Here is a 19,259-nt window from a genome sequence, read left to right as displayed (position 1 = left end):
AGAAGAGGAAAGGATGCTCGGATGAAGGGATGCTTGTGCATGGATTTTTAGTGACGTCTGGGGAAAAATAATCGCTGTATGAGATGTCTAATTTCTGGAACAGAAAGAGCTTGAAGAGAGTGAAAGGGCTTATGTGTATGGCTGGGCTTCTCTGACCGTGGGATGTGCCATGACTACACGAGGCTCGGATAGTGAGAGGTGTTTTGCTGTGAGATTGTGAACAATGAAACGTTTTCCTTTTTTATCAGACTGATGGAAAGGGACATTGTGAGTCACACTCAGTTTTGTAGTCAATCCTGCGGTGTAGGCTGCTAGTCCTTGTTAAGAAAGAGTTTTCCATTTGTTGTGGGGACATTTTCAGTAAAAAATAAAGTGAATGCAATGGATCTTCACATCCTGTCCATCCTGGACAAGGAAGCAAGCCTGACTGGTTCTTTGGTACAAATATATTCAGAGATTTGGAGAAAAAGGAGAGCAGATGGTCTTTTCTCATACGTTGGGGGTCTCCAGAGACACCGGGGACACGTTTATGATGAAAAGCCATTAAAAAGTGCATTTTGCATAGAATGTGAACTTTTACAGTATGCTTTAGTCTCACAGATGTTTAGTCAGTCTATAATGGGACCATGTTATTTAACTGTCAGAGCTTTACACTTAGGATCTTGTTGGCATTCTCCAGCAGTTTATTCTCACAATAACCAGTTTCCATACATCACCAAACTCATCTCTATTAAGCATCAAGGGGTATTCAAAATGACAACCAGTGAACAGCTGTGATGATCTGTCAGGATGGATTCTTCTCAGAATTGAAGACAAATGACATGGTGCATAAGAACCTTTTTATTTTCTGCACTGAATTGGAAAAAACCCAGTAAAACAAAACCCACTCACTTTCTGCAGAAAGGGGACATAACGACACTGCTTAATGTCTTTGAACATTAGAAATTCATCAAAACATTAACAGATGAAAGAAATGTACAAAAAGATTCCCTCATTACATTAAAATTCTGGGATGTAAAGTTTGGATTTAATACAGTGCAAAATGTGTCTATATTAATAGAAATGGCATTCAGTCAGTCAGTGGCAGAGGAGGAATTATAATTGATATTCCATAAGTCAGTGTCGACATTTACGTCAAACAGTCCAACAGAAAAACTCAAAGGAAGTTCAGGATTGCAATTACATATCTACAAAATCTAGCTATGTACACTGTACAGAGATTTAAACATACATCTGTTACAAAGAGAAGAGGAGATTATAGTACAATACAGTGACTATCTGAAGCAGTCTGCCCTGTTGGCTAGATGTTCACTAAGCCATTCATGACCTGGATAAGGGTTTGACTTCTGTCTGCAGACATGGTGAACATGCTACAGAGTAACAGAAAACACCGGGATGCAGTGCCGCTAAAATGTGTCTGCTCAGCATGGCTTTTTCCCAAATAATGATGTCGCATTTAACAGATCAAAGAAATGGCGGTAAACCAGATCAAACGTGGAAAGCTAGCGCTTGTCAATTATTTTGCCAAAAGTTTTCAACTCTGTAGTGGCAGATAAAATGATTTAATCATTTAATAGTAATGGTCACTATATACATGTATGTGTCAACCACTATTGTTAACAGCAGCTGATAACATTTGGTAACGAGATAAGATGACAATCTTCATATTTATATCAAACTTCCACTTAAATTTGATCTCGCTCCGATAGAGTTGGCTGACCACCTCAAGACATTTTGGGGGTTACAAATGAAATATACTGTGAAAAAAAAAAAGTACTGTGCCTTATCTGTATATAAGATAATCATTTTCTTGGCTTGCGCACACAAATATAAAGCATGAAGGTCACATTGAACACTTTGGGCTAGTGAGATGATGGCTTGATGGGCGGTTTGATTTATTTTTGGGAAAGGAGCAAGCACATTCCACATTAAAACAAATAAATGGCTTTTTGAAATGTGGCCAGAACATTGTTTAATACTTATTCACCAGTAAGGTCATACTATTTTACAAAGTCTGTACAGGCTTGGAGTATTACAAAGTTTACAAATCCAAGGAGGACAATGGGAAAATGGGGATTTATGTCCTTTTTTATTATAAGAAAGAATTGGTCCAATGGGCTTCTGTGAAGGAGTAGGGAACCAAACAATCCTTTCACTTCTCCTTCTTCAAATTCTCTCGACTGCATCTGTACATTTCAATCTCTTTTGGATTAGTCTTTCTCATTCACATTCTCTATTCTATTCTTTTCACATTACAAATGACCCCTTTATGAACAGGAAGGATACTTTTGATGGATCTGCACAGCGGAGAGGACGGACAACACACTGAGTTTGTCGATCATGCTAAAACTCAACAGTCCCATTTCTGGACAGACTGTTCTAAGATCGTTGTTATAGTCTATGGTTGTAAACTATAACAATGCATTGCTGTATCTAGCATTGCTGACAAAGCATTTCTTCCTGTAATAACATCCAATTGTGCATCTCCTTTCATCTGTTTCGATGTTTGGCTCCTTCTCGTCAATTATACATCCCATACTGTACTGTACTGGTCAATCAATCACACCTCAGTCTGCTGCTGTGAGTCAGTGATGATAGTCACCCCTCGACGAAGCTCGTCCATACTGTCAAAGTCGCTGCCATGTTCAGAGTCACCCAGCCCGCAGGGCGCGGACATGTCCGAGGCTGATGATGCACCAACAGACAGTCGCATATTTAGAGACACAGAGTCATCAGTGTCCCCATTTCCTGGGCTTACGCCACTCATTGAAGAGCTGAAGTCCCCGTGGGGGGCCTCTCCAACGGGCAGCTGGTGGGGAGGCAAGTATTGACTGGGGTGGAAGTGTGGCCGGGCATGCTGACACCCGGTGCTGCCAGAGCTCAGGGTGCTTTCTTTGGAGACTGGTGGGTTGGTGGGCAGTGGCGTGTAGGGCTCAGCATAGTCCTCAACTGTGGGCAGCGGAGGTGGCAGCTGGTCTTGGCTCAAGAACTCTTCTTCGTGGGGAGGGGGGTAGTCGCTGTCAATGTCATAGCCTCCCAGGTAGTAGTCTGACTCCAGTTCACGGGTGCTTCCTCCAAGGCGGGGAGCTGAGCCTGCTACATCACTGGCAGGACCTGCCTCATAGCCTGGCACCTCTTCAATGTCTGACAACCTGGTGCTCGGCATCCAGTCAGATGTGTCCCAGTGATATGCTGGACAGTAGAAGGGGAGATGGTTAATAACAATCTAGACAGTGGAAAAAGACAATAACAAGGTAGTCTCCGCAATGTAGAGCTTTGCAGCAGAGAAGCCTTATTATGCACCAGGAATACAAACAATACACAGGTGTTGAAGGTTAGGTACATGACAAGGCAAACCTGTTCCGAAAAACATGTTAGGTCTTTGTGTCATGCACAACAGGAGCCTTTGAGGGTCGGGGTCACAGCATGCTGAGGTATATGAAGACTTGCAGCACTCAAGCCATGTTGACAGGTTCAAGAAACACAGCAACATTGGATTCGGGATGTTGACAGGATACTTCAAATACCTGGTACATGTTCCTATTGGTCAATGTACCAACAATCATCAGTGGATTGTTGGTTCCGATGCACCCTGTACCACTTAAAAACTCCATGCAAATACTTAAACATGTAGTATGAATACAAAGATAAAGTTTATATTTAGTCAGCTTAGTAGCTGTGTCACATTGCAGCAGCGAGACTACCATCACCACAATACTCACATGCTGTGTTTTTCTTTCTAATTTCAACATTTGCTTTCCTGAGAAGTGACCGATTGCAGATAATGACTGGTCAGTCTCAGAAGCAAAAGCAGAAGTAGTGTGATATTGTTATTGCGCCAGAAAAACTTAGAGGTAGGAGGCTGTGGTGGAAGATCTGGGTGTCTAATTGTGACATAGGTGACTGCAGACCACAATCTTACCCTAACTTTATCTACAGTGTTTTACTGCCTGATCAACTTCACTAAACTACAACCGGTCGTAGATAAGACAACAGTCATATCAATCATTTTTGGCTATTTTGGGTTGTTTTGCAAAGCATTGACTAACAATTATTGGACATGTCATTCTGCCATGCAGTCAGATCAGAAAATGCTCATATGGCTCATTTTGGAAGAAGACAAACTAGGTTGTAATACTAATGTGTGCTGTCAAATCAACCATCAGGCAGTTGCACTCAAATAGCCCATAGAACTACTATTTTTATATCATAAGTCTTTATGCAACGTATATGCGACTGCAAAACTCATCATGTTCAGACTGCAAACAGCCAACTATGCGTGGTGTAAATGACTTACATTTAATTGGTCCCGCTTTTGCGAAGCATCTACTGATGTCCACCAAAATGCAAAAGAAATAGTAAATACAGAGCATCACATGATTTTCTGACTTTGCAGGTTGATGAAGGCAGCATAAGAAGAGACAAGCAAGTCGTTTGGGGATCCTACATTCTAACATTACAAAACATTGGTTTTCTCCTCCAAGCAAAGCCAGCTTGCATTTCTTATTTGTCTGCAATGGGACTCAGTTGGGGTCTGCTAAGGTGTTAGCATTGAGCACTGCAGCCAACAATCTACTGACATAGCATAAATGCTGTATCTCTGACCAAAAGGACAATGTACCAACAACTCTGCAGATTAATTAAACTGAAGGCAAAGTTCATTTAAGAGCAAATGGTGAGTGAAGCAATGACAAATCAAACCAAAAGACATCCATGCATGAAAGCAGAACACAAACCAGGGTAAGACTGAGGCTGTGCAAACTTCATCTCGCAACAACTGGTACAGTACCATCACTGAGCTGGAAGTAAAAATCCAAACAAAGTGACATGGTGGGATGCAGTAAGATGAGAGTTGCAGGCAAACAGTTGTTGGGGAGGGGGTAGAGTGACATCCCTGGGCTGCACAACACAATGAGTGGCAAAGAAGCTGTGGGAGGGGTGGGAAATCACATGAAATCACACATACGCACACAAACCTCCGACCCGGAGAGGGGGATGAGCAGTGGAATTAATCAATGACAGAGAAGTAGAAAGATACAGGGGGTAGACAAAATAATTTCAGTCAGGATAGTCTAGATAAGAGATGAAAAGTGCTGATTCCACATTTAATTTTCAAGCAGACTATCTGGGGTCACTGCTTGACTATAGTTGACCATCTGGTTGTAGATGGTGTTTTGATGCTACCGGTGGTGGGGCAAGGTGGAACTTGGATGTTGGTTTCTGTTTGCTTGGAGTAGTTGCAGGTGCAGCTAATGTGATATTAAGGGGCGATTGGCTTTCCTGCAGAAGGATGGGAGGAGTGGTAGCTTTAGGCCCAAACATGCCCTACAGAGTTTTCTGTAAACAAACTCAAAGCCTTGTGTGTATCCTTGAGGTCTAACAAATGTGTTGAATTCCTTCCTCATGAAATGAAGCCGATTTTTAAACAAATACAAACACCTGTACTGTTTATATCCATGTCTACCAGTTACAGGTTGTTTTCTTCGCTGCCTTTTTCTGGTGAAATACTACATTTCTCAACATATTACTGTCATGAAACCAAACGGTGAAAGTGGAGATTTTGACTTGATGCTGGCACTAGAAAACAGGTCAACAAAATTGAATGGAATGGAACTTAATGGAAATATGGTTGAGACATTTTGTTCTGGACCAAATATATATATAGACTGATCTACCAGCATCTTCATCATTAGGCCCTGGTGACAGTAGGCTAAAACAATGTGTTGAACACCGAAACATATACTAACTGTTTTGACAAAAAAACGACAACAAACACATACAGAGTTGAAAAATGCAGCTAATATGACTCATATTTTTAAGCAGTCTTTAAAATGTAGGTTCTGTTAAATCACTAACAAAGTTATTTTCATTGTGTGATTGTTATTTTGTCTACTCGCTGCAGATAGATAGAGATAGAGAAAAAGATAGATGGAAGTGGGTAGGTAGGGGGGGCTCTGGTAGTTCACCTCTGCTGTAGGTTTGACCATGGTCCATGACTGACACTGTCAGATGGAAGAACAACATAACATAGAGCCCTTTAGCATTGGATCATGAGTCTGCTTCTCGAAATGTAATTTTACAGGATAAAAGATCATTTAGGTTGGAGGTGCTGTGGGAATTTGGGTGAGTCTCTAAATTGCTTTTGTTTTGTTATCATTTTCAATCATAGCTCACATTTCCCCTAAAATATCCTTCCAGTTCTCTGCTTTGATTCTCAGAAACAGATGAAAACTGAATCAGAATCTGATTGGGAATTCAGAAGCAAAAGTGTGAACAAGCACCTCATCATTATACCCACATTGCTACTGTTCAACAACTACAACTCTTCTGAGCTCATGGGAGCTGTAGTTGTCATAGAGACTGTATCTGTGTGTGTGTGTGTGTGTGTGTGTGTGTGTGTGTGTGTGTGTGTGGGGAGAGACTGCCTGTGTGTGTCACAGCCACCACTAGGAACTCCAGTTCCTTCTATTAAGTTCCTCTGGAGTTTGTCCCTTTCTCTCTTGTCTTTGTATGTATCTTTGCCTAAGTTTGCAAAGAATGAATATGCACCTATAACAAATCTGCATCTGTTTGATGCACTTGCCTCTTTCCATTTACTTTGTTTGCATCTGTGCACTATTTAACATGTTCTTAGCTTTCTGTCAAAACATCCAATTGGTGAGGAGGCTGCATGGTTGACTTACTAAGTGTCTGACACCAGGGTTTGCCTCCCATAGTGATAAACAACCTATGTATGTTGTTTTTGGTATGAGGACTTAATATGGTTCAAATCATCAAGTGTTCAACTTTTACTTTCCAGCACAGTGGTAGAGGCTGAAGTAACAAAGCATACTGACAGACTGTAATGTTAAAGCTTTTCACAAAGAGCAATAAATGAAACCACCTGTGTCACGGATGGCCAACCATGAGCCGCCATGAGAAGCTTACATTCTGCAAGTTCTCATTCCAACCAAAGACTCCACTCAAGGATTTACTCCACTTGAGGGAGTGGAGTAAAATGGAAGCACTCGTCATTGAAATCACTTACTGAGGTCATCAGTGAAACATGGTTAGCAGCCACTGCTCTGTGGAGAAATAATGGAAGAAGAGCTAACCTGGAAGAGAGTTGGACTGACTAACCACTGACTGTGAGAAAGGAGAAAATAAATATAAATATAGGGAGCTAACTTATATGTACAGTGCCCATAAGAGTCCACTTACTACTGAAAGATACAGTATGTGTGTGTTTTTTGCTTTACAGTAACTGCAGACACCTCTGATGACCAGACTGAGACAAAAGAGTGAGAGGAGAGACACAGAGGGGATAAGACATGGTACCTTCACTTTCGATTGTGTCGACTGCATCATTGACCAGTCGAATGACGGTCACTATGGAGGCTTGTGGAGGAAGAAAAGGAGATAAGTTTTGAAATACAGTCATCCAAAGTGAAAAATGCTCTTCATGGCATTAGTGGCACCTGTGGCATTGCTTACAGCTTACAGCTGCATTGCTGTCCTGCCTGCAGAGGGGAGACCTGGTCTGCCACCGGCACAGTCAAGACTTCTTGCTGATTTTGATGTTTGGGGGCAATTTGCATACAACATTGTTCATATACTGTATATGGAGATACTTTAGGTTGAAATTAAATCAGCAAATAAAACTGCCAAACAAAGATAATTACCTTCAAAAATGTAAAGAAAACCACATGAGAAGAAAACAATAAAGACGATAAACACCAACAACACAACACTACGCAGACACTGGTGACACCAGTCAGACTTTAACAGGAATGAATATGGCAACAGTATCTATATGGCTAATTCATATAGTTAATCAATTGATGATTAGGGGCAAAAAAAACGTTTTTGAATGATGATCATTCTGAAAAGTAAAACAATGAATCTCATGGTTTGCAAACAAAATCTAGTGAGAACAGGACGATGCAATGAAAGTGAAACAGAAAATCAAATACACAGTTCCAGCACAAAGGCCACGACGACCAACACCACACTGTGAAGCGGTCTACACCCCTTAGCTTCTTCAAGGTTTATAATGATGCTGTTGTGATATCATTATGATTTGCAGTTGTGAGAAAACATTTGAGAATACATTCCCGCATGATTTTGCAGCAATAAGAGCAAATGGATAAAACATGCAAGCATAAATGTCTGAAACCTTTGGAGGCAGCAACACTCATTTCCACTCACAACATGTGGTTGCACAGAATCGACAACATATTGTCGATTCTGCTAATCTTCAAGTGTGTTAACGGATAATAAAAAAGGTCCTTGGCTAAAATCGCCCCAACTGAGGTAACCTAAACTTCCTATCTGACCTGAGGAAAGACCATGGGGTTATTAAAATCAGTTAAGGCTTGATGATGGTACCAGAGGAGATTCATCCTCTGGAAACAATGAATATCCACAGCAAAGTTTAAGTACCTCAAAGATACAAGCATACAAGCATTCATTCTATTGCTCTTTCAGTCTGCACGTAGCCAGGTACGCTGCTGCTCTGTTCTGTTCTAAAAACGTTATCTTGTCTCCAAATTTAGTCTTGAGATTTTTTTGAAAAGAAATCTACCATTTTGATTTTGAATGTGTTGTCAATTCATCAAAACAATGGCTACTTGAATGCTTTCAGAGACCCTCTAACTGGACAAGAGCTAACAGGCCATTTCCACTACTGGAACTACACATTACCTAAACTGTCGCCAATGTACACATTCTAATTTTGTTTCCACTGTACTCTCCTCTTTGGAGGTGAATAAATTTCAGCAGTGCTCAGAAGTGGTACTAAATCCAAGTTCTCAGGGGACGGAATGGTTAGATAGGTACTGCAAACAAATATACAGGCAATATTCTGATTCAGAATACCCAACATGTCGCCAGGTCTGAATTCTCCGAGTTTTTATCAAGTTTAGTCCTTAAAACAGAAAAAGGTTATTTTAATAGTCATGTGGATGTCGATAATGATAGCCTTAGATAGTGTTAATCTCATTATTAGATTTGACTGGCTTCTATCAGTGGATATGGTGCTCCACCAATCTGGAAAAATCTTAGTAAGGCCATGTCCACACTACTCCGTTTCCATTCAAGACGCATATGTTTTACTACGTTTACACTGAGCGTCCACACTACGCTGGCGTTTTCGAGCACCGAAAACGGAGGAGTTTGAAAATGCTCCCGAGGACGGATAAGTTTGAAAACTCCGGGGTTGCCTCTTCATGTGGACGGTCGAAAACGGATAAGTTTACAAACGATAAGTTTACAAACGAAACCACACCCACGTTCGCTACTTGATTGGTTCTTAGCAGTCACAACGTGTCCTTCCTTGATTCGTCACGCCCCTATCACGTGACCCTTTCCCGGAAGATCGCAAAAAACATTGATTACCGATCGACTACCAGGTTAATTCAACATGGACAACTGATTACAGGTGTTGTCTTTACTAGCAGCTGTTGTCCAGTTAAAGTCTGCATTATTACGGAGGAAGCAGCTGTTATTGGAGCGATCAGTGACCAGCGGCGTTATCAGACCTACGGAGCGACCGTCTGAAGTCACGGTTAGCGGCTTTAGGGAGGACGATGGACACTAAACGGAGGACTTTCCTTTTCTTATTAATGAAAATAATTGTTCTCCACATCTATTGTGAAGTCCACAGATAAAATGTAAAGGAACAAAACATGAATTGCTCTCCAGTAGACTTCAGCCACCAGCAGAGCTACGAGTGAGAACAGACTGTTGTCTACGAAACGGAGAGGAAACGAGTGAGAGACGTGTGTTGACCACATTTATGGACCCATAATCTAGTAAACCTTTATGTGTAAGTGTTGATTTTAAAGTAAATTTGATGTGAGAGAGAGAGAGAGAGAGCGCAAGACCTGCAGCGTTGTAACTAAGTCTGAAAAATAAAACTTCTAAAACTTTCCACGAAATGTGTCTGTCTGAGTTTATAGAGGAAGATTTTAGAGAAGATCTTAAGTATCAAGCACGACCTTTCATTATTAAAGACTACTTTATTACTCTGTCGTATTATTTTAACTAAGCAACCAATCTACTTCCTGTTTACACCGGCACCATCACGCATGCCCAGTGTACGTGAATAGTCACGTGATATTAATTTTCAGCCGTGTTAGTCTGGACGGAGATCATTTCGAAAACAATGCTGAAACGCCGTGTGGACGGAGATCATTTTCAAATGAAAACGGAGTAGTATGGATGAGCCTAAGTCTGGCGAGGTATTATATGTATAGTATAAACATATAAGAAGGCCCTCCGTAATGCCAGAGCAGCCTCATCATTAATAGACAAATAAGAACAACCCCAGGTTTCTCTTCAGCACTGTAGCCAGACTGACAGAGAGTCACAGCTCTGTTGAGCCGAGTATTCCTATAGACCTCAGTAGTAATGACTTCATGAACTTCTTCAATGATTTAAATTATTAGAGACAAGATTAATAATCTCCTGCCCTCAAACGGTACCAATTTATCTTTAAACAGGAACCCGAGAGACAGCAGCATGTGTACTAACCAAGACTAAGAAAACAGATCATATTACTGCCATATTAGCTTCTCTGCACTGGCTCCCTGTAAAATCCATTATAGAATTTAAATGCTGCAATCTCAATTACTCCAGATATTCATTGTTTTCTCACAAATGTATCACAACGCAGTCTTAAGGATAACACATGTTTTGCATGGATACTAATGAGTATAATTGGCAACAGAAGAGAGAGACACCCAGTGGAACCAAATAACAAACTAGCAGACAAAGCATTTCAAAATAACCACATTCAAAAGAAGAGAAACACCAAGAAACTGGGGTATTCTGAGAACCCTGAACCACTCTTGCTGCAGGTGCAAAGTGTGTGTCTTACCATTATCATCACAGGAGTCAGACTGGAAGGAGCTCAGTGATTGGACCTCAGAGTTACTGCTTTTGTTGCTCCCAGAAAAACACGTTACTTCTTCTGCCATGTCAACCATTTTACCTGATGGGAGAGGGGGGGGTCAGGAGGTACGAGGCCAAATACTTCTAATAACGTAGTCAAATTATTATCATTAGTCACGTTTCTGTTACTAATACTGCTACTATTACTGCTTTTATTCATATTTATTATAAAAATAAGTAAAAGTAGTAGTAATAATAGTATTTGTGCTACTACTACTTTTACTACTTTCATTAAATGAATTATTTCTGTCATATAGACTGACTATGTTGTAATTGTATTATGTTGTTCATTCTGTACACATGACATCTATCACACATCTGTCCATCCTGGGGGGGGGGGGTTGTATACTGTACAGATTGTAAAGCCTGATGAGGCAAATTTGTGATACTGGTCTTTACAAATGAAATGGATTTTAAGTAAATGGTAATAATTTAGCATCAATAAAGATTTGTGCTGGGCAACAATTAAAATCTTTAATCGTTGTCCAGCACTAATATATATACCCTTATACATATGTATATGGATATATATTAGTGCTGGGCACAATTTAAATGAATCATTGCTTTTTTGGTATTGTGGTCAGACACATATGCAACGCTGATTACCGTAATATGTGTGGTATTTGTTATGTACGTTGGTACATAGAGGGTGATAAGAAGCTGTACATGGAGGGACTTAGGACCCAGGGGAATGTAGGTGAAGCATGGAACCTGTAGTCTGTACCGTGGCAGTAACGTGCATGAGGAAGTTATGCTAATAAAGAGTTGCAGTTAAGAGCAGTTTGTTCTCACGTGCTTATATGTTCATTTAAAAACACGACAATATGTATTTTGATATTGTCACGTTTGATCCTGTAACGAGACGATCACGCGCGCGTGTGTGTGTGCGTGCGTGCGTGTGTGTGAGACAGGAGGGACCGACGGTGACGGAGTGAAGGGGGGTTCCGGACCGGGTATGTCACCGGGGGGGGGGCAGCAGCAGCAGGAAGTGACGCCACACAAACACAGCTGTTCACCGCTCGCTGCCCGGTTCTTGTGTTAAAAATGTCCGCTTAATAGTAAAAAAAAAAAACTGCGTTACAGCGCGATGAAATAATTGTCGCCGTTAATTAATAAATGCGTTAACGCGTTAACTTGCCCAGCAGTAATAAAAATACATCAAACCCAGTAAGTCTAAGGAGGAAAAAATAATTGTGCACAGGAAGTAGTAGCTTGTGCTTTTATATGAATCATTGGCATGCATAAATTAACAGAACATAATGTTGAACCATATTGTTTATTAGTAACAAAATAATGTAAGATCAAAGGGTCTCATCTCATGTTCAGAAATTCTTCAGAAACTTCTTTGTTTCTGAAGAATTCATTAATTACTCTCCCAAATCAAGCATGTTACAGCTGTTGTTTCAATGCACCAGAGACGTATTTAATCAGCATTGCATATCCGTCTTCAGCCATGTATTTAATTCCTTTTTCTTTGTATACGGAGCATCTTCAACAAGAGAAATCTTTGAGTTCTATCTTATCTCATTTCCACGGTGTAGCACTGGGCAGTATCACAAACTTACCCGTCATTGAAGGACTCGAATCAGGGCAGAACAACTTGATCAGGACTTCCACGCTCAATTTATTTACATTTTGACTTTTGTTAATTAAAACAACAAGTCTGAATTGTATCTGGTGCAAAAGTGCATGAAGTCCAAGCGTCACATTTAGATGACCCTGTCCATGCTTTAACATTTATTTTGCACTACATAAAGTTACACAGTGGCACCTAATGAACAAAGCTGTCCAAAGACATTTTGAATGAATGTGATAACAATTTTATCAATCAATATAATATTTAACTTCAGCAGCCTTCCAAATACCAAAGCAGAGCTGCTAGACTGCTGTCCCCCTAGAGGACACAAAAAACTGTCCCTGATTTACTAACTCTAACTTATTCTAATTGTATATTCTCACATCAGCAGGTAGTAAAAAGCACACACACGCACACACTCACCCTCATCATCCCATGGGCTCTTGCGTATGGAGTCACAGTCTGAGCGACAGGGCGACACTGGCGGCAGGTTGGGGGCCACACTGCACACCACCACCCCCCTCCTGGTGGTTCCCGACAGGATCCTTGGTGACTCTGGGTGAAAGGTGCTCATCTCGGTATGCTCCACACCGCGTCCGTCCACCATCTTCTCCAGCGTGGACCGCGGGTCTCCTTGGAAACAGGGCGTGTATGCCATGGGCCTCACAGGGACCTGTGGAGGTCCCACCATCCCACCCCCTCCCACTACAGTGGCCCCCAGCCCCGGCTCAGAGTACAGGTTGAGAGGGTCTCCTGGTGTGCAGTTAAATGGAACACCGTTGGCCTTGTTGAGGAGTGCTGCAGTGGCTGGGTCCTGGACCAGAGACAGGTTGTTCCGAGAGTAGCTCTTCTGGAAAACCTTCTTTCGGAAAGCGATGAAGAGGATGATGAGGGTGATGATGACCAAAAGCACCACAGCGATTCCGATCAGCTCCTCTTTACCGACCACAGTGTGACCGGCCTGCATGTCTGGGACGACAACGGGCCGAAGACCACAGCGCTGGCCCACGAAGCCCGCTGTGCAGTTACAGTAGAAGGAACCATAAGTGTTGACGCAGAGGCCACCGTTCTCACACTCACCCTCTGGATTGCTGCGGTCACATTCGTTCACATCTTCCTCACAGCTGCAGCATGGAGGGATGGGGAAGAAAGAGGAGAAAGATCTGGAGTGAGATGATAGTGCATGAATACCTTGTGACTGCTCAGTTACCTGCTCACAGATGGATTGCTTTATACCAGCCAGAGAGTGAGAGAGTAAGAGATGCACTGCGGATAGATTGGAGAAGAAGAAGTCCCTGTGTGGGCTCACAACACAATCCCGTGTTCTCTGTCCATTAAGCTGCTGTGTGCAGTTTCCAGTGCAATTTAGCTTTAAACTATTTTAAAGAGAGTGTAAGAGGGTAAATAATGTTGATGAAGAGTGTAGTTCTTGATTTTGGAAAGGACACTTGCTCATCCATCCAGTTTTATAAAAGATCTTAGCTTTTTTTAATTTACAAATCGGTGGCTCAGTCATTACAAACTCCCAAAGCCACAAACCTCCATTTCAAATTATATTAGAGTTCCCAAAGTTAACAAAGCCGTTAGGTTTGCTGTCTACATGTCAAAGTGTCCTCCTGCAAGATACTGAACCTGAACTGCTGTGCGTATGAATGTTTATGGCTGCTGATGAGCAGGTGGCACTTTGTATGGCAGCCTCTGCCACCAGAATGGGTAAATGCTGATTTGCGTTGTCGCTAAGGCCGGAAAATGTTTTATAAATGCAAACCATTTACCATTTCATTACCATGGGATTTCATGATTATTTTTAAACTTATATCTTTTTCCAGAATCAGTCTCCCTGTTTCTCTGGATAATTTCTTCTGCAGAAAGTAGTTCCAGACTCTTTCAATGAGCAGCACAATCTAACTTCCATTCACCCGTGTTGGAGACGGGAAGGAGACAGATATTTCCAAACCTGGACAAATAAAACCAAAAGTCATGTAACAAAATAGATTTGACTCAGAATGTGGGAGAATCAATCCTTTAAGGTCCTTAAGTTCAGCTTTGTGTGTTTGGACTGGAACTCACATCAGACCCTTGAAGCCCCTCCTGCAGCTGCAGAGGAAGGCGTTGCCGATGGGCTTACATATGCCACCGTTCTGACATGGGTTGGGAACACACGCCGTTATCTCCATCTCACAGCGCCCTCCGGTGTACAGGGGGTGACAGCTGCATGAGAACCCTGGCAGACAGACAGAAGATACACTTCATTAAGAATCCAGAGCAGTCAGTGCACTGTTCACAAGTCAAACACACACGGCCCTTTAAAAAGATCACATGAGTATACTCACACAGCATAATGAAGACACACACACACATGCTCACACGGGAATGGGTCTGACACACACCACTTTAAATCACAAAATACGCAAAAGAAAACGCTGAGGAATTAGCATTTTTCATTGTGTGAACACAATACATCTGAGTCAAACACTGCGCTGTGCAAAGGACAACAGTGGGCTGCTGCAATTCCCACGGTGCTTTGCTCATTACAGTGTAAATGAAGGAGCATGTGGCATGTGGGAGGTCTTCCAGCAGTGTTTAGTAAGGCTACTGTAACCTGTGCTGACATTTCTACCATCAGCTGTTGATCACAAGTCTTCCTTAATAACCTCTTGATGTCCTCTTCTCTCTCTCTTTGAGTGGCGATAGATGAGTCTGGATTTATATGCTCTGTATGAAAAGTGCCTGGCTTTGGTAACGTTTTTATCTTGTATATTGTTTATCGTTGTTGTTGTCCGCTGCTGCTGGCTGAGGGCTACCAAACGAAATTTTGTTGTATCACTACAATGACAATAAAAAACTCTTTATCTTATCAACTCTTATTCCAATTAAATAACATAATAAAAAATAATCACTTTCAATACTTACTACAGCTGTAGGAACCCAAAATAAACAATCTTACTGTGATTTAATTGCAATAAACGGATATACAGGATGTAGAAATAGCTACATAATGATGCAGATTTTCTTTTAAAGTCCGAATTGATGCAGTCGGGTCTGTCTACAAGACGACAGGCAAACAACTTTTAAAATGCTTGTTTTCTGAATGGAGCTGGATCAGTGCTGCTAACATCGTAGCTGCTCCATCAACACTCAAAATAACATCATACGGCAGCGTTGTTATTGTTTCTACCATATAGTTTGTACAAATGTATTTACACACATAGTTTGTTCCGGTCTCTACTAATATGAGGTGCCGTAGAGCTTTTACCTCCATTTCTGATTCAACAGCAGGACGTCAGGGATGACGAGAGGACAATCTCAGCGCTGATAGGCTTTCACAGCGTAGCGCGAATTTTTTGCTCGAGTTGAAATATTTCAACAACGCGAAAGAGGCGAATGGCGTAATGCGATTTCGCATCTCCTCGGGTCCATTCGCATCTTTGCATTGACTTTGTATGCAATCTCGTCGCGCAAACAATTAGCTTGGATTGTGCTTCCTGTTACTCACCCCCAGAAGGCAGGCTGGTGCAAGTGGCTCCATTGCGACAGGGCTGCTGCAGGCAGGCGTCGGGATAGAGGATGCAGCCCAGCTTCAGCTCCGTCAGTCCTACCACCTCCGCATAGCGCGAGCGTTTGTTCTGCAGCGGCAGCTCGTTGTTGTTCAACATGACCGAGTCTAGGCAGCCCTGGAAACCCTCAAGCACCCGCGGGTCCTTCTGGGAGTCCACGAGGCTGCGAGAGTTGGGGTGCTGCACCTGAGGAGAGAAGGGTCAGAGATGAATTCATGAACTTCCAAAGACAGCCTCAAGATGTGATGACTGACCACCTGTCATTCACAAGAAGAGAAGACAATGAACCAAAAACACAGACACACAGTATTTGTGAGAAATCTCAGGTAAGTCATGCATTTCCTTTCACTAAACATTCAACTTTGAAAATGTTCAGTGTAAATTCTGTGGTAGAATTAGTAGTTTGTAGGCTACATACTGCACACGCCTTTTAGTGAGGCTAATTATTAGGGAATATTAGGGCATAACTACCTCCTACCACTTTAGATAATTATTAAGCACAATGTGTAATACATGCTCGGTCTCAAATATGCAAAGCACATGGTAAATAGAAACAGCTGTAAATGGTCTCCTACATTTTTAGTTTGCAGACAGAAATGTGCATGTTGTAAATCAATGACGGAGTGTTAAATGCATTTAACAACCTGGTTCTTATTTTCATAGACATTACAACAACAGACCAGTTCCACAAACCAGTTATTTGGAAGTGAAAATAAAGATGCGTTTCAGCTAGAAAGTCATCTATCTTTTATTTATTTTTTAGATTTGTAGGTGTGCACGCTGCTGTTCTCCCTTATATGACCATCTGAAACCTCAGTGATAGCTGCAGCTCCTCAGGGACTGACCAGTGCTCCAAAGTAGATGGTTCTGTCTGGAGCAAGTGGTTGTATGAATGGTGGTCCACGTCGACGCTCAACGTAGCTGTCATCCAGCGCCAGGCTGCTGAAGTTGCGATTTAGCTCCAGTGCCACCGTGTGCCAGCTGCCATCATTGATACGACGGCCGGAGATGCCCAACATGTCGGGACTGTCGCCACCACCACTGCCAAGGCCACAGGCCAGCTGGAACCACAGCTTCCCCTCTTCCAGCTACACACACACACACACACACACACACACACACACACACACACACACACACACACACACACACACACACACACACACACACACACACACACACACACACACACACACACACACACACACACACACACACACACTCTGTCGTTGTCTGTTCTCACAGTATATCTGTGTAATCAGGCAGTTCATTTAATGACAGTTGTCTTTTTTGTCTTCTATCAAAGTAGAAGACAAAAAAAAGAAAGGTTTTATCAAATTTTGGAATGATCCTGTTAAATAATAAGTTTCACAGCACAGCAGTGATGTGTGTAGTGTGAGAGCTGGCAGCTCATTCAAACAGTTCAAATCCCTTGTTAGGATCACTTTCATAGCTAGTGTATATGCAAATTTCCATTAGCAGCTGTGCAGAACAAGCATGATTCTGCAGCTTTACAAAATGTTAACTGCAGAATTTGGTTAGTGTTCTGAAAAGTAACAAAAATGTCTGATTAATACCATACCGAATGACAAAACGGCATCCACCGTATACAAAAGGATCTTTATGGCAAATGTTTTAAACAGAAACAACTGCTGTCTAATCAAACAATGTTAATGTTCTACTGATATATTATTATTTCTTTACTTAGCCTGGCTACATCTCAACTGCTAAATCTCTCAGGAGTCATCTAGTTGTCTGACATATCTGTCAAATATATCTAATCATTACAACTAAATAGAAGTTGATAATTCAATTTGTAATAACTTTAACATTAATATAAGCCAATATTTCTGTCAATGTGTTTGTATTTTAAAGGATGAGCCCACAAAGAGCAGAGCAGTAGCTGTTGCTGTGTGTGTTGGTGTGTGTACCTTGAGCACAGTGCAGGGCTCAGTGTGTGTGTGTTGGTGTGTGTACCTTGAGCACAGTGCAGGGCTCAGTGTGTGTGTACATAATGATTCCTCTGCTTTGCAGTGTTCGGATCCTGAGGCTAACTTTCAGCTCCGGCTGCAGCCGCTCAGACAGTCTGTACTTGATGTAGCTGTTTCCTGAGAAACTCAGAGACGAATGGCCTGGACCCGCCCCCCACACAAACAGACACATGGGTTAATGAATCACATTCCAGAGCAGGTATTCATGACATCGCAAGCACATTTAAATGTTGTTGTTGCAAGTATTATTTTCACACATCAAAACTATTCACCCAGACTTGAAAATGTAGTGTGTTCCCTCTCTTTCTCACTCACCTGCACACTCTCCCAGTTTGCCTGGTGGACACTGACACGCGTAGCGCCCTCTGGTGGCCTCAACTGAAACACATTGCATGTCTGCTGGACACGGCTGGTCCTCGCACTGTTCGGACAGGACAGCACAGTTGGCATCTGTAAAAGCACGCACGCACACAAGGACAGAGATAAAATACACTTATCATACTGCCATAAAGAACACGAACTGAAAGAAAAACAGAGGAAACATTATCAACATGTAATATTGATCTGAAAACCGGCACTGAAATAGAATTAACTGAATGAATAGATAGATCAATAAACCATTTGAACCATTTCCTCAACTGGTTTAGAGAAACACCACCTATATGTATTAGGGGTGGGGGAAAAAATCGATACAGCATAGTATCGCGATATTGTACGGACGCCAAGTATCGATCTTTTATTATATAAACTATAAAAAAATATAAAAAAGAATTACTAGAAAAATCAAATCAATTGCTTTTTCAGTCCACTAGATGGTGCTGAGTTGTTTTCTGGTGAGGTCAGCAAAGGTCCCGGGTCAGCGTGATTGGTAGGAAGTTGGTCAAAACAAAGATAGAGACATCTGGCCTCACAACGGGGTAAAATCTACCAACAGTAGGCAGGCTCATGGGGAGAGTGCAGCGCATAACTGTCTCTCTGCCCTCGATGTCCACGCATCGCAAGTTATACTGAGTTATATAACTCTTATATCCTACTTATATAAGTTATAGTTCATATACTGAGTCCACACGTTTGCATTTAGTTAAGTTGGACTATGTAGTAATACAAACAGTTCAGTTTGTCAGGTTCATGCAACATTTATGACATTGTTGGTCAGTCTGTCTGTTTGACAATCCTATTTTGCTGCAATAAAATTGATTGAAG

General features: G+C 41.8%; 1 protein-coding gene across 2 annotated transcripts in view; it reads right to left on the bottom strand.

Annotated features, from left to right (window-relative positions):
- Positions 1-2,560: 2,560 nt before the first annotated feature.
- Positions 2,561-19,259, bottom strand: part of LOC142931500 (protocadherin Fat 3-like) — a 122,032-nt gene continuing 105,333 nt past the window's right edge. For both annotated transcript variants that reach the window (XM_076075448.1, XM_076075449.1), the window contains exons 21-30: positions 18,372-18,506; positions 18,043-18,197; positions 16,911-17,153; positions 16,005-16,251; positions 14,579-14,732; positions 12,932-13,632; positions 10,859-10,972; positions 7,318-7,377; positions 5,967-6,002; positions 2,561-3,192 (exon numbers count right to left, since the gene is read on the bottom strand). In XM_076075448.1, coding sequence (XP_075931563.1) covers positions 2,561-3,192; positions 5,967-6,002; positions 7,318-7,377; positions 10,859-10,972; positions 12,932-13,632; positions 14,579-14,732; positions 16,005-16,251; positions 16,911-17,153; positions 18,043-18,197; positions 18,372-18,506 — 2,477 coding nt within the window. The remainder of the gene's footprint in view (positions 3,193-5,966; positions 6,003-7,317; positions 7,378-10,858; positions 10,973-12,931; positions 13,633-14,578; positions 14,733-16,004; positions 16,252-16,910; positions 17,154-18,042; positions 18,198-18,371; positions 18,507-19,259) is intronic.

Source organism: Anarhichas minor, unplaced genomic scaffold (assembly GCF_050575085.1).
Source record: "Anarhichas minor isolate MPS153535 unplaced genomic scaffold, ASM5057508v1 ptg000052l, whole genome shotgun sequence".
Taxonomy (NCBI): Eukaryota; Metazoa; Chordata; class Actinopteri; order Perciformes; family Anarhichadidae; genus Anarhichas; species Anarhichas minor.
This window is presented reverse-complemented; position numbering and strand designations above follow the sequence as displayed.